The sequence below is a fragment of the Agelaius tricolor genome, unplaced genomic scaffold (assembly GCF_023055355.1).
Source record: "Agelaius tricolor isolate 1412-34295 unplaced genomic scaffold, bAgeTri1.0.p SCAF_14, whole genome shotgun sequence".
NCBI classification, from domain to species: Eukaryota; Metazoa; Chordata; class Aves; order Passeriformes; family Icteridae; genus Agelaius; species Agelaius tricolor.
In genome coordinates this window covers 19,246,883-19,270,931 of record NW_027269274.1, presented here as the reverse complement: position 1 = coordinate 19,270,931, position 24,049 = coordinate 19,246,883, and the positions used below count along the sequence as shown (strand labels likewise).

The following is a 24,049-nucleotide window of genomic DNA, read 5'->3' as shown; positions in this document are numbered from 1 at the left end:
TTATTTTCCCACTTGCATTGAGGATTTGCAGTGTGAAACTGAAACAACAAACACACTGCACTGAGAAAAGCCAGGAGAGCAGGAATGTTTCAGGTAATGACATTTTTTGGCAGCAGCAAAGCCATTAAATACATATCTGTGCATATGGATATGCACACACATGGAATAGTGGAGTAACAGGACTGCAGCAGACGCTTTCAAAATGCATATTTTGGTTCTAGTGGGCAATTTCTTCCTGTTCTTTCTAGTGGGAGCACCAAGGACAAGAAAAAGTCATTATTAGTCCATGCCCACGTGCTTTAGAAAGCTGATATTACACCACTCATCCGTGATAGATGAAAATCAAGGAGTTCAAAATAGCCAAAGATTTTTTTAAATAGAAGGATTCAGATGAACTTGAGAGTAGACTCTTATGTCAAATGAGCTCTGTATACCCCAGGAGATGATGAATAACTCATTCTGGTCTTGATACACTCACTTGCATATCCAGACATCAAAAATTAATTCAGATCATACAGCACCTAAAAAATAACATGAATTTAAACTATGCCCATAGTGAACAGTTTGATGTTCCAGAGCATCAAATCCATTGATAAAAGCATGAAAGTTGAACCATTAAATCCTGAGTGTCTTTCAGTGGTATCTTCAAGAAAGACTTGAAAGTTGGCAGCACTGAGAAGCTGGAATCTGTCTACTGCCTTATTGCTGTTTCTAATGTGCCAAAGTTTAGAAACTCCCAAGGAAAAAAGGAGAATTAATTGATGCAATTATACATTTACTGGGTGAGGAGTGCAGTGGTGGAACTTTCAGGCACGAGCAGGTTGCACAGCACTTTCTGCAGAATAAATAAACTTAGCTAATTCAAACTTGATGCTGAAAAGTTACTCACATTGTTAGTGCCCACCACATCTTTTATGTGAGGGGTCAACCAATTTCTGGACAACATTAAAATTATTATTTTAACTGCCTTTAAGGAAAGGAAGAAATACCTTTTTGGAGCCTGAAGTACCTCTGAGTTCTTTGCCGTCTTTGAAATTATTAGGGAAAATAAAATACACTCTCTATTGTACTCCTGACAATAAAATTTCTGCCAATGATTCTAGAAAACACATCCAGCTAAGAGTTATAAGTTGTGGAAAACTATTTTGTTCTTTAGGTATTAAAATACTGTTACCAACATGATCAGATATTATTTATGCTCCTCTCACTGATACCAAAGATTATTATGGATGGCAAATGAAGTTTCCAAGGCAACCCACAAACCCACTTCTCACTATTCCTTGCTTTTCCAAGATTTTCCTGTCCATTCTCCTAAAATTCCAACTGCACCAACACAGGGCATTGATGTGACCTGAGATAACCCAGAGAAAAGCAGGAATTCATCAGAGCTTCATAAGAACGAGCATCACATAAGAATGTGCTGGGGCTGGAATCATTTGCCACTTAGGAAAAGGGATATTCCTCAGGGAGCAGCAATTCCTGACAGCTGGAGAGCCACCTTCAACAGATAGTGTGGGAGATAACCTCTGGGCAAGGAGAGGGAAAACGGGAAGAGAGGATCAGGGAATACAAAAAGGTTAAGGTGACCTTCAAATTCTTGTCCTGGTTTCAAGTATTTTATTAGGTGAACTTGGAGTTTTTTCAAATAATGTTTACTTATCCTATCTAAAAACATTTCCTGTGTTTCAGAGACAGCTTGAAATGTGTAACTGCCAACAGCAAAGTGGGGTTTTTTGGTGGTTTTTTTTTTTTAGGCTCGGTGTTTTGTATTTTGGCTTTTTTTAAGAGCTGCGTTGTCAGCTCGGCGAATCATTTACTCGGAAAAAAAGGAAGCAACAGAAAGAAGAGGGAACTGACTGATTTGTCTGTCGTCTTTCCTGTCAGGATGGCCCTCGCCTTGGCTTTGGTCAGAGGGAAGGACTTGATGTAGGAGTCGTAGAGGTGCTTGGCCAGCGCGCGCAGGTCGGCCGACTCGGGGTTCAGCTGCTCGATGTCGCTGGAGATCTCGGCCAGCAGCTTCTCCTTCTCCGCCTGGGGCATCCGCCCGAACCTGATGGCTGAGAGCACCACAAGAGTTACAAAAACCCACACTTCAGGGCTTCCCTGCCACCTTCCTGCACCACAAGAGTTACAAAAACCCACACTTCAGGGCTTCCCTGCCACCTTCCTGCACCACAAGAGTTACAAAAACCCACACTTCAGGGCTTCCCTGCCACCTTCCTGCACCACAAGAGTTACAAAAACTCACACTTCAGGGCTTCCCTGCCACCTTCCTGCACCTGCACTTGCACCTCAAGAAGCACATTTGAGTTCTTGTTGCCTTTCGGGGCTGAAGTTTGTTCTAGACGGGGTTAGGCAAGCAAGGAAAGAGAATTTTCTGCATTTAGTCAAAACAGCTGGAGAGCTTTAAAGAAATGTAAACAAACAAATCATCTCTGGGCCCATTATCATACCTTGCTTAGAAATGCAAACCCCCTGGTTCTACCTCCAATCTACATAAAATGCCAAGAATATTTAAGATAGTAAAGTTCTGTTGGCTCGGGATGGGAACCACCATTGAGCCTTGTATTGTTCTGGGCAAATCACCACATGGATCTGAGGTTCTTCATTTGTTTAGAAACAAAACCCTCACATGCCTTGCAGGAAGGAATTCCTAAACAGTTCAGCAGAATTTAACGTAGCAAGTGCTATAAATTGTCAACAGCAGAATGAAGGAATGGGGAAGGAGGTTGGGCAGGGAATAAAAAGCTGGAAAAGGCTGAGTTGTTCGTGGCACCTCTGTGTATCTGCAGTATTGAAAACCCAGGAAATGGTTCTACCTCATCAGATGAGCTCAAAATTGCTCAGATCTCCTCTGCACCTCCTACTTTTCCATCCTGTACTTCCTAAGCAAGACTATTTATCCATGTGGGGACTGACTGTTTCAAATGAGCCATCAAAATCAAGACTGATTTATCACATGATATTTCAGTAAACAGAATTTATTTTGTTTTATGAAAACAAAACAGAACAAAAGAGCATCCAAACAAGAAACGGAAGGAAGAAATCAAAGTTTGCATTTTGGCCCTAGGGGGAAATAGAAATATTATGAATATTTTTGCAGTGATTAGTGTGTTCCTTGGATAAAGGAAAAGTGCTGCTAAGATCATATAGAGATGATTTTACTGGGGATGTTTATTTTGGAAACAAGCAGCCACTTTTCTGTGAGTTTGCTGCAATGTGTTGATGGGCAAACAGGACATTTTTCTCCAAGAATAAATAATTATGCCAGAACACATCTCTCCTCTCCATTTTTCCAATATTATATTTATTGATCAGCTGTCTTATTTCATGTCTGTAGAAAAAATGATTCTTTTTATGACTGAATTCCTCTTTCAGCAACCTCAGTCTGGGAGTGAGATGTGCTGGATATTTCAGAATTACTTGGGTGTCCTTGATATTAAATTATACTGAACACCCAGCAGGAAACGATTCTGTTGTGGGCCTGCTCCTGAGAGCTGAGGTTTGCAAAAGCAGATTCATAATCTGGAATCCCACTGGCCATTCCATCAAAAAAAAAGGTGATCAGGACTCAAATGCATTTTAAATACAACATTTCATTATAAAGTATATTTTAAATATGTTAGCAACAAGGAGGGTTGTGAATCAAGAGCTCCTATCTTACAATTTCATAGACATAGGATTTATTTTTCCATGGAATAATTTATTCTAAATGTCTTTGGTATATATTTTATTGGTGAGATATCAGATGCAGCAGATTCTGTTCAATGTTAGCATAGCAGGCAAAATCTGGGGCAAAATCAATTTTGTGGGAGCAGCCTAGCAGTTTCCTTTTGTAAAAATCCTTGTCACTGTCATTTTCAGGGGGCTGAGACAAAACCAGGGAGAGCTCAGGCAGCGAGAGGTTGATGGGAGGAATTGAGAAAGGAGGATTTTAGATGGGAGGAGAAGGAGGAGCTGATGCTGATGCCACTGCCAAAGGTCAGGCTGGGAAAGGAGAGCCTGGGGAGGGATCAGCAGGGCTGGGAAAAGCCTGGGAGAGCTCTGGAAATCTGGCTGGGGGGGTTCTCTCCCAGCTTCTCTCCCAGCAATCCCAGACTCTGCAGGTCTGGGCAGGAGCCTGCAGCTGGAGCGTGGATTTCTCTCTTTCCTTGGGCAGTTCCTCCTTTTCTTGAATTCCAGCATTGCCCAAATGTCAGGAGCAGAAAGCCAAGAGTGAACACAGTCAGTCCCTTGTGCTGCATTCTGTCCTTTCTGTGGAAGAACTGCAATATTCATCCTCAGCCCAGATTTTACCTCTTGGAGAAGTTAAATGTAAAAAAAGAAGGTTGTTTATAGACTCTTCTATAGGGCACTGCTCTTCTGATTGTCTGGATTATTTCTGGGCATAAAGGAGACCCCAACTAGCCCATAAATGCAGTTTGTTCCATTAGAAACACAAGGTAAAGCCAGGCTGGGTACCTGTCTGATTTTGGTGGTGGAGATGTGCCCAGATTGAGCAATCCCCTGCTCCCAGAACTGATGACAAAGACATTGCCACGTGTTTTTTCCCCATTCCAGTAGCTGAGCTACTACCAGCAGCACTTTTAGCAGAAGAGAACAAAATAAATGACATTTCAACACAAAAAGAACCAAGCAGCTGCTCAGTGGCACTTGAGAACCCAGCCTGCACCACTCAGGGTTAAGCCCAGAGCTGCACTGTGGCTAGAGAAGGAAAGGAAAACAATATTCCAAGCATGAGAACACCACTGTCTTCTTTAACCTTTAGCCAAGTGGTATGGAGCATTTCTACGTGAAAAAATGTGGCTGTAGCTGCTGAGTGTCTCCTTGCAGTCCCCCTTTTGTCCTGATCATTTTGCAATAATACATCCACACAAGACTGGAACCCTCAGGCACAAATAACCCACATTCTGCCTCAAAGCATTTAAAATTCTGGTAATTTCCCTACCCAATCTGGAGATGCAGCATTAAAATGTGTCTCAGTGTCATTGGTGAAATCTCCTGGTTCCAACTCCAGTCTACATGAAATGTAAAGAATATTTAAGATATTAAAGTTCTGTTGGCTGAGGGTAGGAACCTGGGTAGGAACACATCCAGTGTTGCATTTCTTTATGCTTCTCGGTCCTCAAAGGTGAAATTCAGCTTTTTTTGATAAATTAGTTTATAAATTAGGAAGGAACGAGGGCGTTTTGTGCAAGGCAACGCACCCAGAGCGGGCAAAATGAAAAAGGCAAGTGTAGAAAGCAATGTTTGAATAAATAACACTGAGTCCTTGTAGGGAGAACTCCTGGTTGGAGCAAAGGAAAACCTTCCTTGGAGCCCTGGGGCAAATGGCTTTGCCCTTTTCCTGCCTCCCCAAATCCTAGAAGCTTTGGTTGCCACAGCTTCTGCCTGGGCAGTGGCTAAAGAGGGAAAAATGCAGCTGAAATGTGAATTTTAAAGCTGTTCTAGATGCTGTAAGGCAGAGAATGGTCTGGGCCATCCCTTGCTGATGGAGCTGCCCATGGATCCCACGGACACCACTGGGAGATGTGCTGCCAGGCCAGGGGAGAATTTGGCATGCACCCTGAAAATAATAATAATAAAACCCTCCTAAATTACTATAAAATTACTATAAAAATACCCACAGTAGCATTTCAAAATTAGATTTATTTTTAAGTGTTACTGTTGCATCCCAGGAATTTGAAAACCATATTTTCTATTAACAAAACATTTCCCAGACCAATTTACATTCAGTGCATGTATTAACTTTGCAAACCACAATCCAGCTTTCCTCTTGGGGACAGCACACTCATTTTTTATATTGAAAATAATGAAAGTCCTAAAAAAACCACAGTGAAATTATTTTCCCAGTCATGTTTGCAATTCTTTACCCTTAGAATTACATAAGTCTCTATGTTATGACATTTAATTCCTGTTTTTACTCAGCTTTGCCAAAGCAAGGCAACAAAGAATCTTCATTATGTCCTTCTGCCCAAACATTCATAAGTATTTCCACATGAATTGCTCTGGTAATTTTAAAGTTCAGAGGGATTTTCTCCTTGAGCAGGATTGTGATATTCTTCCTGCCATTACTTAAGGTAAAGGAGGCAACCACAGATAGGGGTGCCCTAGAAAGGAGGAGGATGGGGATTTTTAAAACTGTACAGTTCATGAAAATGAATATTTTCATTTCAATTTGTTGTGTTTTAGTGCTAATTCAGTGATGCCAACAGCCCTTGGTAAGTGACCTGTACAGCAAATTCAAGTTGCTGTTATTCACAAAACTTCAGATTCTCTAATCCATATTTCCTAATAAAGTCTTTGGCTTCCAGGAAAGGCATCTTGAACCCCAGGAGGAAAAAGGGTCTGGTCAGAAAATGAAACAGTGAAGTGAAAAATAGCAATTACACAAAGGATATATTCAGGAGGAACTCCTAATGAGCAGGAATGATGGAGAGTAAAACCAACTCATGTTATACTATGTATTAAAGCAAGAAAAGCAAATCTCCACCTGTCTGATTTTGATGTGAAAGCAATTTTAAAACATGGAGAGGCTCCCAAACCAGGGCAATCTCTCTAAACTGAAGATGTGGGCATTCCAGCAGCACTCTCAGGAGCTGTGCTGATGCCCCATGCTCTTTACCAGATGAAGCACTGCTGGCTCAGAGTCCCCAGCACTCACCATTGTGTGACATCCCAACGGCCAGGCACTTCTGGAACCTGCAGTACTGGCATTTGTTCCTGCTCTTCTTGTGGATGCGGCAGTTCAGGTCACAGCGGTCGTAAATCAGCTTCAACCGGATGGTCCTCCGGAAAAAACCCTGCAGGGACAGGGAAACAAGGAAAGGATGGGACAGGGAACAGGGAAAAACCCTGCAGGGACAGGGAAACAAGGAAAGGGATGGAACAGGGAACAGGGAAAAACCCTGCAGGGACAGGGAAACAAGGAAAGGGATGGAACAGGGAACAGGGAAAAACCCTGCAGGGACAGGGAACAGGGAAAGGGATGGGACAGGGACCCGGGAAAAAACCCTGCAGGGACAGGGAAACAAGGAAAGGATGGGACAGGGAACAGGGAAAAACCCTGCAGGGACAGGGAAACAAGGAAAGGATGGGACCAGGAAACAGGGAAAAGGACGGGATGGGGAACAGGGAAAAAACCCTGCAGGGACAGGAAACAGGGAAAAGGATGGGACAGGGAACAGGGGAAAAAACCCTGCAGGGACAGGAAACAGGGAAAAGGATGGGACAGGGAACAGGGAAAAAACCCTGCAGGGACAGGGAACAGGGAAAAGGATGGGACAGGGAACAGGGAAAAACCCTGCAGGGACAGGGAACAGGGAAAAGGATGGGACAGGGAACAGGGAAAAACCCTGCAGGGAGAGGAACAGGGAAAAGGATGGGACAGGGAACAGGGAAAAACCCTGCAGGGACAGGGAAACAAGGAAAGGATGGGACAAGGAACAGGGAAAAACCCTGCAGGGACAGGGAAACAGGGAAAAAACCCTGCAGGGACAGGGAAACAAGGAAAGGGATGGGACAGGGAACAGGGAAAAACCCTGCAGGGACAGGGAACAGGGAAAAGGATGGGACAGGGAACAGGGAAAAACCCTGCAGGGACAGGGAAACAAGGAAAGGATGGGACCAGGAAAACAGGGGAAAGGATGGGACAGGGAACAGGGAAAAACCCTGCAGGGAGAGGAACAGGGAAAAGGATGGGACAGGGAACAGGGAAAAACCCTGCAGGGACAGGGAAACAAAGAAAGGATGGAACAGGGAACAGGGAAAAACCCTGCAGGGACAGGGAAACAAAGAAAGGATGGAACAGGGAACAGGGAAAAACCCTGCAGGGACAGGGAAACAGGGAAAAAACCCTGCAGGGACAGGGAACAGGGAAAAACCCTGCAGGGACAGGGAACAGGGAAAGGGATGGGACAGGGAACAGGGAAAAACCCTGCAGGGACAGGGAACAAGGAAAGGATGGGACAGGGAACAGGGAAAAACCCTGCAGGGACAGGAAACAGGGAAAAACCCTGCAGGGAAAGGAAAAGGGAAAAGGATGGGACTGGGAACAGGGAAAAACCCTGCAGGGACAGGGAAAGGGAAAAGGATGGGACAGGGAACAGGGAAAAACCCTGCAGGGACAGGAACAGGGAAAAGGATGGGACAGGGAACAGAGAAAAGGATGGAATCAGGAAACAGGGAAAAGGATGGGACCAGGGAAACGGGGAAAAGGATGGGACCAGGGAAACAAGGAAAAGGATGGGACCAGGGAAAGGGCTGGAACCAGGGAAAGGGATGGAACCAGGAAACAGGGAAAAGAATGGGACCAGGAAACAGGGAAAAGGATGGGACCAGGAAACAGGGAAAAGGATGGAACGAGGAAAACAGGGAAAAGGATGGAACCAGGGAAATAGGGAAAGGGATGGAACCAGGGAAAGGGATGGAACCAGGAAAACAGGGAAAAGGATGGAACGAGGAAAACAGGGAAAAGGATGGAACCAGGAAAACAGGGAAAAGGATGGAACCAGGGAAATAGGGAAAGGGATGGAACCAGGGAAAGGGATGGAACCAGGAAAACAGGGAAAAGGATGGAACCAGGGAAAGGGATGGAACCAGGAAAACAGGGAAAAGGATGGAACGAGGAAAACAGGGAAAAGGATGGAACCAGGAAAACAGGGAAAAGGATGGAACCAGGGAAAGGGATGGAAGCAGGGAGCTGCCAGGGCATCCTGGCCCTGCTCCACCCACCCAGGACACGTGAGAGATGGATTTGCAAAGGAAGCACAGCTCCTGTCACCATCCTCTCTGCTCCTGTTCATCCTCTGATCTAGTGTTTCCAACCCCATGCAATGGAAGGATAAAATTCCCCAAAAGCTGGAGAAGCTTTAGGGAATCAGTGGGGTTTAAAGGACATTAGGGATGGCATTTAAGGGCACAACTCCAAAGGAAGCAAAGCTCTGTTTGTCCCACTGCTTGTGGGAAATGATTACAAACCAAATGGGACATTTTCAAAATATAAAGTTCACTACCAGTGTAAAAAATTCGTTGAAAACAATGACAAACCAAAAATTCTGCCAACAGCAGGTCAATTTCTGGTAAATTAAAATGCTTCTTATTTCTCTTTCTACAGTTTAAATATGTTTTTTTGGATCAGTCATAATTAATTAATACAGTTTATCCAGAGTTATCTCCCTTTTTTCCTTGTAAAAATTATTTTTTCCTCACAGGGAATAATAACAGTACAAGCATGATGCCAACTTTTATGTATATAATTAACTGTAATTTAAGTAATGTACTTTGTACTTATTGCTTTATATGTGCTCCTAATTCACTGCTAAGAATTTTATTTAAGCTCTGGATTGGTTCTTTCCTTTTAGTTATTTTCCTCAAGATACTGAAAATGGAGAAGATAGGAATTTCACATTAAACTCTAATGTTTTTCTTTGAATTCAATGAAATATTAATAATTTAATTCTCTGGCATTTCTTCCCTCATTCTTGAGGACTGCAATTTTTACACCATTCATTTGTCCTTTACATATTATAAACACTAAATATCACTGACATAAAAAATCAGTGGGGTTTTAAAGCAGCAAGCACATTCCTCAATACCATCAGACTTCTCTGTAGTCACCTAAAATGTGTAAAATGGGTAAAAACCTCGAATTAATCAGAATAACAGAGCCTGAATTTTAATTGCTCAAAGTTTTGGAGTTGGGCATGAATTTGGTGCATTCTAAGAATTCAGACTTTGTGCACATGACACCCAAAGAAGGGAATGAAATACACTTGCATGATTGAAAGAAGGGGAAAAAACACACGAAAAATTTGAATAGATCAATACAATCAACAAGAAAAAACCCTAAGCTTTTAAAAAACAAGCAAGGTTTTAAAAAACAAGGTTTTGGAAAAAGCAAGGTTTTAAAAAAAAAGCAAGGTTTAAAGAAACATCTGCTTATTAACCCATAAATTATATGCAGAAAAATTGACGCAAAGACCTAAAACTTTTTTTTTTTTTAAAAAGCACAAAGGTGTGATTGTCCCAAGTGATTCTTGAGATGAACACAGTAGCAGATGTTAATCCAAGTGATTTTGGAGCTCACCTTGCAGCCCTCGCAGGCGTGCACGCCGTAGTGGAAGCCCGAGGCTTTGTCGCCGCACACGCGGCACTCGATGGCCATCAGCGAGTTGGACGCCTCCTCGTGAGCTTTGCTGTACAGCTGCACCTTCTCTGAGAAATAGGGGGGGGAAGGAGGCTCCAGCTTGATGGCACCTGTGCACAGGGGAGAGGTGAGTGGTAAACTCCAGCTGAATTCATGGGGAGGGGATGTCTTGGGAAGGCTGATCTACAACAGAGGCTGGGCAGAGTTACAGAATAAAGCAGGGATTTATTCAAAGCATCTCCTCCATGGATCCACCTTTGCACCCAAGATGAACCAAAATGGCCCCAAAATGCACAACCAGGCATGGGGTCTCTCACTTGGATCAGTTCTGCTCCATTTGCATCTTGCAGTTAATTGCCCAATTCCAGCTTTAGCCCCTGTGGTCCCATCCTTGTTTTTCTCTCTCCAGCCCACATTTTTTATGCTTTTGTGGCTGAGATTTGGATCCTTTGTCCTTGGTGCCCAGCTGGAGCAGGAATTGTTTTGTCTCCCTGCTCTGTGCACAGAGCTCACCATCCCCTCATATGAAGCCCAGACCCACACACTAAAGCAGAACAGAATGTGAAAATACAAAAGCCAAAACCTGAGGCAGCAGAAGCAGTGAGGAATAAGCACAAGGCATGCCAGGGATGCTGGGCTGGGATGGCCAGGTCTGCCCCACAGCAAAGCCACAGCAGACCAGGGCTGCAGAAGGAGCTGCAGCTGCATTGCAGTGGCTGCAGAAGCTGGAAGGGGCAGGTGCTGCTGGACAAAGGTGTTACAGATCCAGCTCTCAGCTCTGGACTGTGCAAGGGTTCAAGATGGATGCTAAAAATTAATGTATGGAGAACTCAGGCTTTACTCAGTCTCCACCTGGTTTATTCCTTCAAGGTGTTGGAAACTCCTACAGGGAGATGGGCTGGAGTGTCTAATCTAGTTTAAAACATATTCAAGTGTCTAATAGAGCTGTATATTCAACAATACATTATTCAATAATAATATATTATTGTATATAATAATATCATATAATAATATATAATATACAGTATATATAATAATATATACTATATATAATAATATAATGCATATTATATAATATTATTATATAACATATACTATATATTATTATATAATATATAATCTTGTATTATAAGATAATACTGTGTATTATATAATACTATAATAATAATAATAATATACTATCTAGTATATATACTATATAGTATATTATTATATTATTCAATAAATATCCAATAATATATCATTCATATATATATATATATATATATATATATATATATATATATATGTAATAAAATAAAATAATATCAGATATTTCCAGAAATTTAGCTCTCTCCTGGGGAAAATTGTTCAACTTTGGGTGCAGTTTAGAGATAAATTTTCTCTTCTGAAAGTTTCTAATAAAGAGAGCAATTTTAATATTGAATGGTCTCAAACAAGTAAGTATGATGTCTTTAAATCAATCATCACTGGTAATAGAAGAGAGCTGTGACATCTGAAAGTTACATTACATCAGGGGTGATGTAACAGAGTATTAAAGAAGGCAAATATTTTTATTTTTCCTGATTGGCTATACTATACAAACTAGAAAGATTTATTCCTATATAAACTGGGAAGAAATTATCTAAGTAAAGATGAGGAGAATTTATGCCATCTAAACTCTCCTGCACTTCTTAAAAGTACTTGGCATTAAAGTGTAAAGAATATTTCTAGTTAAACAAAAGAAAAATAAATGACTGGTGGAAAAATGTCCATTCATTTATTACAGCAGTAGTGCAGACACACAGGTCCTGCTTCACTGTACCACATAAATTAAACACCACAATTTCCCCTGAAAGAGTTCTTGTACAGATGACTACAAAAAAAAATGAGGTCACATCTAAGCAGAAGTGCATCCTCAAAAGAGTTCCAGGCACAGCACAATCCTACTCTGAGCAGGAATGCAGTGACAATTTATTTAGGAATAGGTCACTTCCTTTCTTAAAAGGAAGTTAGGTGTAATTTTTCAGTGGATATTGTGGAAGACCAGCATGTTTCACAGCAGGTAAATAATCCAGGAGCTGTGATGGAGCTGGAACAATGCTGTGCCTCAGATCTAGCCAAAATTTCTACTCCATCCCTTTCTGAGGCTGTTTGGAATTGAAAAGCTGCACATATTAATAATTCAGATTATGCTCTTCATGCTGGGCATTCTTCAACATTCAGGGAGTTTGTTCTGCACTGTGTGCACTGAGTTCAAAGGAAAAGCTCACACGAGGTGCAGGAGTAGGAGACAACAGAGGGGTTCATGTGTCTACTAAAATGTCATTTTGGACACTTTTTGGTACCTCCCCTAAGCCCCAGCTGCTGCTCTGGCAGGGTGAAGGTCTGCTGGAGCATTTTCCCTTTTCTTGAAGGTCTGCTGGAGCATTTTCCCTTTTCCATCTGCCCTCAAGAGCATCTCTGCTGACACAGGAGATCTGAGTTCTAAATCCCTCTGCTGCTAGCACACGTTCCAGGGAATGAAGGAAACACTGACACGAGGGGAACACTTCAAAACAAGGCAGAGCTTACTTTGGCAATCCTGGAGCTTGATATCATATTTATAATCCAGGCCTGACTGGTCAGCTCTGGCAAGGGGGAGATCTTCATAGTGAGGGGAGGAAATGCTGGAGAAGTCGACGGTGGTGAAGGGCTTGATGTCAAAGGAATGTGTGTGATCATCCATGGCTGACAGATCCATGGGGCTGATTCCAAAATTCAGGGGCCAAAACGGCATTTCTGTGTCAACCATTGTAATCCCTGCAAACACCAACAAGAAAAGGACATTTTAGGATGTTTATCTCCATTCTGTTCAGCCCCAAGCTGATCTCCAAGTGTCCCACGTTCACAGGCTCAAAATTAAAACTTTAACTACATCTCTCCATAGCATTCATGTCAACAAAATTAGAAGTCTTCCACAAATAATTCTCATTTTTGCAAATTCTCAGCACCATTCTTCCCAAGTGCCTGAAAATCTCAAGGGTTTTTATATTAAGAAAAAAACCCCAAAGTAGCTGGCATAAAATAGTGGTGGTTTTCCTCCAAATCATGAGAAATATTTGAAAACTGTGCTCATTTGAGTTTGCCAAAAAGTTTAATCCCAGTCTTGAACCCAAGGATCGAGGAAATGTAAGTTATGGCTTTTCAAATTCCATATATATTTATGCAAACCTTGAAAGCAGAAAACAAATAAGAAACTTCTATTTCCAAAAATCTCCTGCAAGTTGAGTGAATTTAGATTGAGATATGAAATATTTTTCCAAGTCCTCTTTTGACAAATAGCTGAACCAAAATCCTTTATTTAGATATACTTCAACTATGAAAAAGTTTGTAAGTTCCAGCAAGTGAACTGAAATCCTTGATTTAGATATATTTCAACTATAAAAAAGTTTGGAAGTTACAGCAAGTGAACTGAAATCCTTGATTTAGATATATTTCAACTATAAAAAAGTTTGTAAGTTCCAGCAAGTGAACCAAAATCCTTGATTTAGACAGATTTCAACCATGAAGAAGTCTGTGAGTTACAGCAAGTGCAAAGGCTATTTTATAACCAGTGTCTGTGTTTAATTTTCCACTATTTATAAAAAGAACATTCTACCCTAAAAATAGAAGAGATGTTTCAGAACTAAAATAGCTTGGTCACTTTGGCTGTTTAATTTGGACTTTAAACCCAATCAAGTGAGTGGCCTTTAACCTCTAGATAACAGAAACTCTGATTTGATCTGCTTTGAATCAAAACTACTCTGTCCCACAGCCAGAAGTGCTGTTGCAAAATGAAGATATTGGAGCAGGGGTGCTCCAGAGTTTGGAGCTCTCCTGTTCTTGACAGGTGATGGAGCCGTGCCTGCCCTCCCCACCAGCTCTGCTGAATGCCAGTGCCCAGAAATGGTGGCACTTTGCCTTCCCTCAGGAATGGCACCAGCACTCCTCCCACTTTCAGGGCTCCCAGCACAGCCCTGCAGTTGTTCTGCCTTGACCTTGACAAGGGAGCTTCTAAATTCTTAAATGTGAGAAGGGAGATTCTCACTGCAGTGGGAACACAGAGGTGCTGCTGCACCCCAGCCATGCCCAGTCCCACTGGATGGGATGTCAGGGATGTTCTCCTTAATGAAAGGAGGGAAACAACAGGATGTCAAATTGCCACAAATCCCTGGGGAAGATCCATGGCAGCTTGGCAGGGTACCTTGGTGTTGTGTGTTAGCTCCCAAATGTCAAGTTTCAAGTGCAGGGCTCAAACCATGAGCTCTGCCCAGGGAATGGTGACATTCCCAGGGCTGCCCGAGCTCCAGGAGCTCCCAAGGCTGCCCAGAGTGTTGGGGTGGCTGGGCAGGACCAGGAGCTGCACTGGATGATCCTTGGGGGTCCCTTCAGCTCAGGAGATTCTCTGATTTGATGACATTTTCTGTCAGCACAAAGTGAAATCCCCGGCCATGAGCACTGGGAAATGTCTTCCTAAAACACATTTCCCAACAAAACAATAAACCAGGACAGACTCCTTCTTAAGAGCCCATTTCTTGAAATGGCCAGACTCATCTTTAAAAAATACAGAAACCAAGAGACATTTTAAATTGGTTTGTATTCCTTTAGACAAGAGACATCAAGGGTTATTGCTCTGCCTCGTGGGTGGAGGATGCTACAGGCACAGCCCAGGTTCATCCCAGGAACTCCCAGGTTGCTGTGTGGCCAAGGAATAACTGCAGGAAACCAAATCCTCACGAGGCAGGAGGACCCACAGGCACAGCTGCCCCTGCACAGCCACCTCCCTGCTCTGAGGCAGCTCCTGGAGAGCTTCAGCACCTGCTGAAAGGCAAGGACAAGCTGGGGCCACTCCATGAGGAGAAGTGGCCTCCATCACCTGCCCCTGATGCCACTGCAAAGTGAACAGTTTGACTGCACTCTCCATCAAAGCTCTGAAAAACATCCTGACAACCTGGAGACCTCAGCACTTTGTGTTTTCAAGTGAAAAAGCTCCAGTTTCAAACCCCTGTGGGCTGAACACAGTTTAGAGCTGAGCTGGGTTTCACTTCACTCAGCCCGTGGCTGGGATGCTCTGGAGAAGGCCATGATGTGTAACATGAGTAATTCTGTGACACTCCTGCATCATTCCCACCCAGAGAGTGCAGGGATTTCCCTGGCTACAGATATCTCACAGCTTAGACAAACTCAGATAAGCAGGTGAGTCCAGAGGGCTGGCTTGGCACTCACAAGCTGCAAAATCTAAGAGCTTGTAGTAATTCCTTATCAGAAATCTCATTTCCCAGTCAGCACAGCCAAATCATTTCAGCAAAGTCGACCAAAAAATGCCAGAGTGGTTTTGTGGTAAAAGTATCTCCAGCCTAGAAGTGTGATGGGTTAGATTTTTGTGATGTTTTAGAAGGGACAAAATAAAATTAAATAATTAAAGTAACCTGTTGTTTAAGCATCACTGCATAGAAGGGATTTGGGTTCATGTTCTTCCCCTGCCAGTTGTTTTTATCTCTGTGTCTGTCCAAATCACACACATGCTCTGTATGCTGAGAGCAGAGGAAACACAAATGCCAAGATCACCCTGAAGAGAGAACCAGGGAATTGTGGCTGCACCTATCAGCCACTGCAGGTCACTGAGTAATTCTGCTTTATCCTACTCCTCTTTCTGCTGCAAGGTAATAAAATCTGGAGCCAGCAGCCATTTACAAATCTTCAGTCAAAAGCCCATAAACTCCACCCCTTGCAGAGGTTAACATCCCAGGACTCTCAAGATCCCACAGTAATTTTGTTCACAAGCAGTTCTGAATGGTGAGAACTTCCAGGTTTGCTCAGGTTTTGGGTATAAAACACAAAGCATCTTGTTGCAGTTTTAAAGATCCAATCTTCACATATGATTTAAACAAATTATGGGTATCTTGTTCAATTTAACAAAATTGTCTATGACAAGAGAAACAATGAATTTTTATTTTCAGATGAATTTGTGTTAGAGATACTCAAATGAAGGAAACATCTTCTGTGCTATTTTTATTCTTGCATTATTGAAAACCCAAATGTGAAGACTGTTCCTATGTTTAATGGTTATTTTACAAATACTTCTATTTTGCATGTAGCTTTACTTGATTTTTGCTGTGTACTTTGTCTTTTTTCCTCCCCAGGAAAGAGGAATGACAACATTTCCCTCTGAAAAAGAGAAAATCAGCTAATTGTAGTCTGCTCATGGTTTTAAAACACCCAAAAACCAAGATTAAAAAATCCAATGGACAAGTCCAATGAACAGACTGGAGAATTCTTTTATAACTCACAGCTGCCTGGGTGACATCCAGGTAATAGATCTGTAAATATTTCTCTGATTTAGAAGACTCTCAAGTGCAAAAACCCTTCTCAGCCAGCAAGAGGCTGTGCAGAACAGCAGCAGAGACGTTATTTGGGAAGTCAGATTGAGGAGCTTGGACATGAAATCCTCCAAAAGAGCAGGAGTGAAAGAGATAATGCTGCTGAGATAACATTTAATTCTGAGATATGGAGCTTGCTGAGGGCCTTCACCCTGTTGAATTCCTGTGGAGCTGCTCAGGGCCATGTGCAGGGAACCCCTGAGCTCACCTGGCACAGCCAGCCCTGGTCACTGTGCTGCTGATAGGCACAAATCTCATCCCATCATCACCTCATCTCCTGCCTGATCTGCTCTCCAGCTCCTCAGACAGTTATTCCCTGCTAGGAGAACATAAAATCTAACAGAGGAGATGGCCATGGTATGAAAAACATCCTGGATCACGAGCTGCTCCTTACCATAAACACTACCTGTGCTCAGGTAACCTGAAGGGCCTGTTGTGCTGCATTCTAGACACGCTCTTTCCAGACAAAACTACCAAAATATCACCCTACAGGTATTTAATGAAGCAACCAGAACATCCCAACTGACGGGAGTTACAGAAAAGAAGAAGCCAAAAATAAATAGGTAAAGTCTGTCAGCTTTGAAGCATTATTAAAATCAAGGAAGGTATAATGGAATAATATGGGCAGGAATAAATATGGAGAAATTGATATCTGAACTAAATAATGCTATTTCTAGATAAGAAATACTGATTTATGGATATGAAATACTCACGGGCTGGTAGGTCAGATTTAAAAGGAAAAACACTTCAAAATCATGGGTTTTCAAAATCCGTGGGTTTTTCTTAATGAAGACAAATTTCGTGGAACAGATTGGATTTCCTCTCATGTATAAATTTGTCAGAGTTTGTCAAGTAAACTCATACACAAGTCCAGCAGAACCTAATGGGACTTTTCCCAATTAATTTCATTAAGGCAGCTCAGACTCTCTGTGAAATAATACCTACAAAAGTTGGTTAAGATCCCACAATCATCCTCAGCTTTTAGGAAAGATTTCGAGATGGTGAAGGGGCAGCTTGGTACCTCATAGATCCAATTTATTGATCCATTTGGAAGAATAACATCACATTTTATGTGTGCCTTGCAAAACCACATCTGCCCTAAGTAATGGCACCACATGCACTGAGCTGAAGACCTGCCCTGATGTCTCAGAGGAGAAGGGCTCTGGAAAGGGAGCAGACAGTCTTGTGATACCCCTCTGCATTCCCCTCCCAATAACTGAGTCTCTTGTTGCCTCTGACACAGAAATTCTGTGTGGCAATGCTGGAGCAGCTCAATTCTGCCTTTTATCAGTGCTGCCCTCAGCTCCCAGTGAGGGGCTGTGAACTTCAGGTTATTGAGAGAAAACACCATCTTACTGCATTTGATTTTTGCTGGCCAAACCCCCTCAGATTTTTGCCTCAGTTCTGTGTTTTTCCAGTGAGAGAACATTACCTTCCCTCCCTCCCCTCCATTCCCTGGGCTGTCCACAGAACACCTCTCTTCTCAGCAGGTGTGGGTTACTCCACAGATTTTGAATATTCCTGTTTATGCCAGAGTATAGTGGAGCTCTAAGCTTTCAATCTTTAGGAGATATCTTCCTCAATGATGAAAATTGTATATTTTTCACTAATAGCAACTGCCACTAAAATGGACTTTATCTAATAGACAATATTCGTATCAAGCAGAGATAATTGTGGTTTGGATTTACCAAACTCTGTGTATTTTTTTTTTTTTTGTGTCCCAAACAATGACTCAAAGCTGTTGTCCATTGCTATTTCCCCCATTCCCGGCCGGCAGATTCCCGATTTTCCCCCATTTCCCGGCACAGGACCCGAACCTCTCCGTGTCCTGTTGCTGCAGAGTCAGCAGAGGGAGCACAACGTAACTAAAAAAAAAAACCTCTTTCCAAGAACTCCGCTGGCACAGCCAGTGATGCTCCTAAACAAACAAACAAGCACAAAGAGGGTGGAGAAAGAGCCTCGGTGGCTGATGCCCCCAATTCTGAGTTTGACAAAATCAGCGCTTTGCCAACTGCAGCAGGAAAAGCAAAGGAACAACAACCAAAAACCTATAAAGCCTTGCTTTAAAAAAACCCATTACAGAATATTTTACTATTTAAAAGGAGAGATAGAAAGGTTTTTTTTTTTTGTTTGTTTGTTTTTATCCACACGCACACTCAAAATACTGTTAGAATAAAACAAAAAATGTTTCAATGATGTGATGATGAACAAACACACTGAACAGCAATATTGATAGGATTGAAATAGTTATTCAAAGCAGTAATTTCCCTAAGAAATCACACATTAGAAACCACTATGGATGTGGGAAAAGGGTCCAGGCTACTGAGAGGATAAGTGCAGTTAAATTTTTGATTGGAAATTCAAAGGTTTTTGAAGCCACAGTTTTGCTCCCCTGCACCCAGCCTGGAGCCAGGCACACTCCTGGGGCAGCACTGCCTCACCAGACCTGGGAATTTCCTTTTCAAGCATGGATTTGTCAAAAACACTCACAGGAATGAAAACTGACCTCACTATGGGACAGAAGAAGCAAATTTTTTTTGGGTTTGTTTCAAATAAAGAACTGCAAATGAAAGTTCCCTGCACCTTAATTTTAGCTGTGAAAACAAAGAAAATACCCAGTGTCTCTAGCAAATGTTGGGTGTCAAAACAGCTCCATAATAAAAAGTAACTTAGTGAAAAAATGAGTTCACAAATGACCAACAATGGCATTTTTTTGACATAGATGACTTTAAAAGCACTGCTGACTCCAAGCACAAGAGATGACATTTTCCTCTTCTTTCCTCAGATCCAGCTCTGAAGCCATCTAAAAATGGCCCTAAAAAATTGAACACATCCACCAGAAAATCCCCAAAAGAAACCACACAGAGAATACACTTAGGAAAGGAGGGAATAAACACTCTGTAATCAATAAAAGCAGAGGAGGGTTCTGGAGCAAATGGCTTTGTCAGCCCAGGCCACACCTCAAGGGTTAATCACTGAGTAGGAGGGGCAGAGCTGAGGAAAGAAAGGCTCCTCTCCCACCCACTGTCCAACCTGCAGAACCAGCACAGGGCCCAGACTCTGGGAGCAAAAGGAAAAGCAGCAACCAGGGCTGAGAGGAATGTTCAAGGTGTGCCAGCAAACCCAGAAACACCTGCAAACACTGCTGGGGATGCTCATTGCTGCCCCATCTCCCAGTCTGATCAGTGCTGGATGGTCCAGAAATCAAACACTGCTGGGGATGCTCAGTTCTGCCCCATCTCCCAGTTTGACCAGTGCTGGGTGCCTCAGAAAACAAAAAACACTGCTGGGGATGCTCATTGCTGCCCCATCTCCCATCTGACCAGTGCTGGATGGTCCAGAAATCAAACATTGCTGGGGATGCTCAGTTCTGCCCCATCTCCCATCTGACCAGTGCTGGGAGGCTCAGAGAACAAACAAATCAAACACTGCTGGGGATGCTCATTGGGTCCCATCTCCCAGTCTGATCAGTGCTGGATGGTCCAGAAAACAAACAAACAAACTCTGCTGGGAATGCTCATTGTGCCCCATTTCCCTGTCTGATCAGTGCTGGGTGCCTCAGAAATCAAACACTGCTGAGGATGTTCAATTCTGCCCCATCTCCCAGTTTGACCAGTGCTGGATGGTCCAGAAATCAAACATTGCTGGGGATGCTCATTGCTGCCCCATCTCCCAGTGCTGGATGGTCACAGAATCACAGAATCACAGAATTTCTAGGTTGGAAGAGACCTTCAAGATCATCTAGTCCAACCCATGTTCTAACACCTCAACTAGATCATGGCACCAAGTGCCACATCCAGTCTTTTTTTAAACACATCAAGTGATGGTGACTCCACCACCTCCCTGGGTAGATGATTCCATGATTCCAGTATTTGACCACTCTTTCTGTGAAAAACTTCCTCCTTAATTCTAGCCTGTATCTCCCTTGGCACAGCTTGAGACTGTGTCCAGAAAATAAACAAACAAACAAACAAACACTGCTGGGAATGCTCATTGTGCCCCATTTCCCTGTCTGATCAGTGCTGGGTGCCTCAGAAAACAAAAACACTGCTGGGGATGTTCAATTCTGCCCCATCTCCTCTCAGTTTGACCAGTGCTAGATGGTCCAGAAATCAAACACTGCTGGGGATGCTCAGTTCTGCCCCATCTCCCAGTCTGACCAGTGTTGGATGGTCCAGAAATCAAACATTGCTGGGGATGCTCAGTTCTGCCCCATCTCCTCTCTGACCAGTGCTGGGTGCCTCAGAAAACAAAAACACTGCTGGGGATGTTCAGTTCTGCCCCATCTCCCAGTCTGATCAGTGCTGGGTGCCTCAGAAATCAAACACTGCTGGGGATGTTCAATTCTGCCCCATCTCCTCTCTGACCAGTGCTGGGTGCCTCAGAAATCAAACATTGCTGGGGGTGCTCAGTTCTGCCCCATCTCCCAGTCTGACCAGTGCTGGATGGTCCAGAAATCAAACACTGCTGGGGATGCTCAGTTCTGCCCCATCTCCCAGTCTGATCAGTGCTGGGTGCCTCAGAAATCAAACACTGCTGGGGATGTTCAATTCTGCCCCATCTCCCAGTCTGACCAGTGCTGGGTGCCTCAGAAATCAAACACTGCTGGGGATGCTCAGTTCTGCCCCATCTCCCATCTGACCAGTGCTGGGTGCCTCAGAAATCCCAGTGGCTCAAGGGCTGCAGAGCCCCGTGCAGCCACATCCTTCAAAAAGCCAACTAAAAGGGGAGGTAATCCATTCATCCTCTCAGCAAGGCTGCACAGTAAAACACCAGGAGAAACTGTATAAATCCAAACACTTGGAAAGGCCAAAAGAAAGCAACTCATAAATCAGTGGGAAATGTATTTTATTCCTATAGCTGAATTATAACTACAAGCTGTGCTCACTAAAAGCACAGTCCATAAAATTTACCACAACGTTTAAGAGGCAGTTGTTAATAGAAACAAGGAAGAAAAGCCCATTCAGGGAATAATAGAGCTGTTTAGTGTTAAATAAATTTTCTATTCCATGGAATTCACACAAAACAGCCTGGGTTACTTGGAATAGCAGCATTTTATACCCTTGCAGCAACATAAACCCTTGTAAATATAATTGCAAATGAGAAACAAGTTCAACAATGCCACAGGCTACTCAGATATGCTACAAATTCTCCCATCCTATTTTAATTTGTTAATGTAGGCTTTGTTGCATTCTGATACTGGATAGAGAGCCACGAAACTTCAGGTTATTCCAGGGTATGAAAGAAACTGATTGCAAGGCTGTGCTCAAGGAGCTTCAATAGAAATTGAGAATATTGGAAATTTCTGTATAAGAAATACTGATTTATGAATCTGAAAAACGGGCAGGCAGGTCAGATTTAACAGGAAAAACACTTCAAAGTCATGGAGAACTTAACTACAAATTCCTGGAAGTGACAGAGTTGGGCTCCTGATGGTAAAATCTGACTACAAGAGAAATAAAATGTTCTACTGCAGTCACAGCACTGGCAGAACAGGGAGATGAGGAGATGATTTCTGTTAAATCAGATTCAAAGTTTGTGGGAAATGTCCTCAAACTGTTCTTAGAAATCCCTGAGCAGAGAAATTTCACTTTCCTAGTTCCAGTCATGCTTTGTGAGTGATTCTGAAGAAAGACTTCTCTTCCAATGCCTGCTGTTTGAAAATGTCTTCAAAACCTCTCCCACTCTTCAAAATAGAGATGATTATTTATTTTTTTTTTTGGGGGGGGGGAGGGAAATAACACCTCCAGGAGCATAAAAATGTGAAAAATAAGGTATCATCTGGTTGGTAATATAAAATCAGAATAAACCTCTGTAGGACTCCGAGGGGCAAGACCATAAATTGGCATTTACAACGTGCCTGAGCAGAAGTGAAATGTGGCTCCTGTTGGTTTTGAGGGATTGGAGGAGAGCAGGAACAAGCAGCACGTCCCTGCCTTGCGCTGGCAGTATTGTAAAAGTGCCTCATTATATAAAATGTGGGCGTTGCTCTCTATGAATCATTGTGATTTAAAATAGGATCCTGATAGACAGGCAATGAATCACTTTGGATTTTGTAATCAGCAAGGGCTGACTTCTTGGGAGAGCCCTTTGCCCCCTTTGGCAAGCAGCTGAGGGAAGGTCTGCTCCAGGCCTGGAGGTGCCTCGCCGGGCTGAAGGAAGTCATTGATTCTAAAATATCCCCAAAAACGCCGTGTGGGACACAAGATAGCAGGGCTTTGTCAGCTGGAACAGCAGCACACCATTCAATTGATAAGAGTGTTAACATTCTCAGGCCTGTGCTTGGCTCCAAGGCTCAACATATTTTAATAATTTGGCATTTCTTTCGACTGGGCAGGCTTCGTATTGCTGGCTCTAAGAAAAGTTTGACCAACTACAAGGAATTAATAGAATTCCAAAAGATCATATTTGATGTTAAAAGTATTTTAGAGCAAGTGACCCATCCAGAAGGTTCATCTGTATGAGTTGTGACTGTGCTTTCAGGAGTCAAATGTGCTTTGAACTCAACAGAAAGTTTCCCAGTTTTGACAGAAATTCAGTGTTTGGCTCAAAATGGAGCAAAACGCTCATTTTGAATCTTGCATTGGTGCTAATGGCATCCAAACACCTGCCTAGAGTTCAACTCTTTTAAAACCACAGTTTTTGGCTAAGAAAGGACTCCTTTGGCCAAGATACATGATTAAATTCCATCTCCTACACACAGATAAATCCATGTGTGTCGTAACACACATCCATCAGAAATGAGGGGCTCATAAAATGCTCTATTTCCTGTGTGAAACGACTGCTGCAGTGGCAAGGCTGTGCCCAGAGTTAATAACACAAACTCCCAGCACCACCAAGTCCCAGTGGCGCTGTCAGCCAGCAGCCTGCTGATGGTTCAACAGGGAACAGCTCTGTCTGAAGCTTCAAAAGCAGCACAAAAACATTCATTGAATTTATGCTGTGCTCACACATGGTGTGCTGTATGAAAATGTGATTTTCCAGGATTTCAGGTGGTGTGGCAGAGCACAAACCTGTGTGGGCACCACAGTTATTGACAGGACAATCTGCTGCTCCAGAGCTTATCTGCTCTCATCAGGGCATTATCAACATGTGTCTTAATGCAGTTTATTTATTAATAATAGACTCCATTCTCTGGAAATGGTGCTTGGCCAATAATTAACAGCTGAGGTATCAATTGAGGATGGAATCTTCAATGGTTGTAGTCCCTTCTGGAATTCAGAACACAAAGTTTGCACTTGTTTTTGAAATGTTAATAACTTTCATAGTAAATGTTACGTGCACCATATCCAGTTCATCTTCTCCTTTTAAAACACTGTAGATGTGATGAATTTGATACTCACCCTGAAGAATTTTTGTAATTTTAATACTGAACTAACCACATCAAGTTTTCTCAGTCCATGTTGTAGTAATAGGGAATTTAGGGATGCAGAATTCTGTTGGGAAGAAGCCTGGGATTATTTTCTCTCCTCAGACTCTGTCATGTCAGTGCTTTTTAATGTTCACAAGACAGTAAACTTCA

The 24,049-nt window shown here is 42.7% G+C and overlaps 1 protein-coding gene across 1 annotated transcript in view; it reads right to left on the bottom strand.

Annotated features, from left to right (window-relative positions):
• PPARG (peroxisome proliferator activated receptor gamma) overlaps positions 1-24,049 on the bottom strand; it is a 58,056-nt gene that overhangs the window by 10,771 nt on the left and 23,236 nt on the right. Inside the window, exons 2-5 of the mRNA XM_071440060.1 lie at positions 12,701-12,928; positions 10,088-10,257; positions 6,665-6,803; positions 1,858-2,057 (exon numbers count right to left, since the gene is read on the bottom strand). Of these exons, the coding sequence (XP_071296161.1) occupies positions 1,858-2,057; positions 6,665-6,803; positions 10,088-10,257; positions 12,701-12,920 (729 nt within the window). The 5' untranslated portion in view covers positions 12,921-12,928. The remainder of the gene's footprint in view (positions 1-1,857; positions 2,058-6,664; positions 6,804-10,087; positions 10,258-12,700; positions 12,929-24,049) is intronic.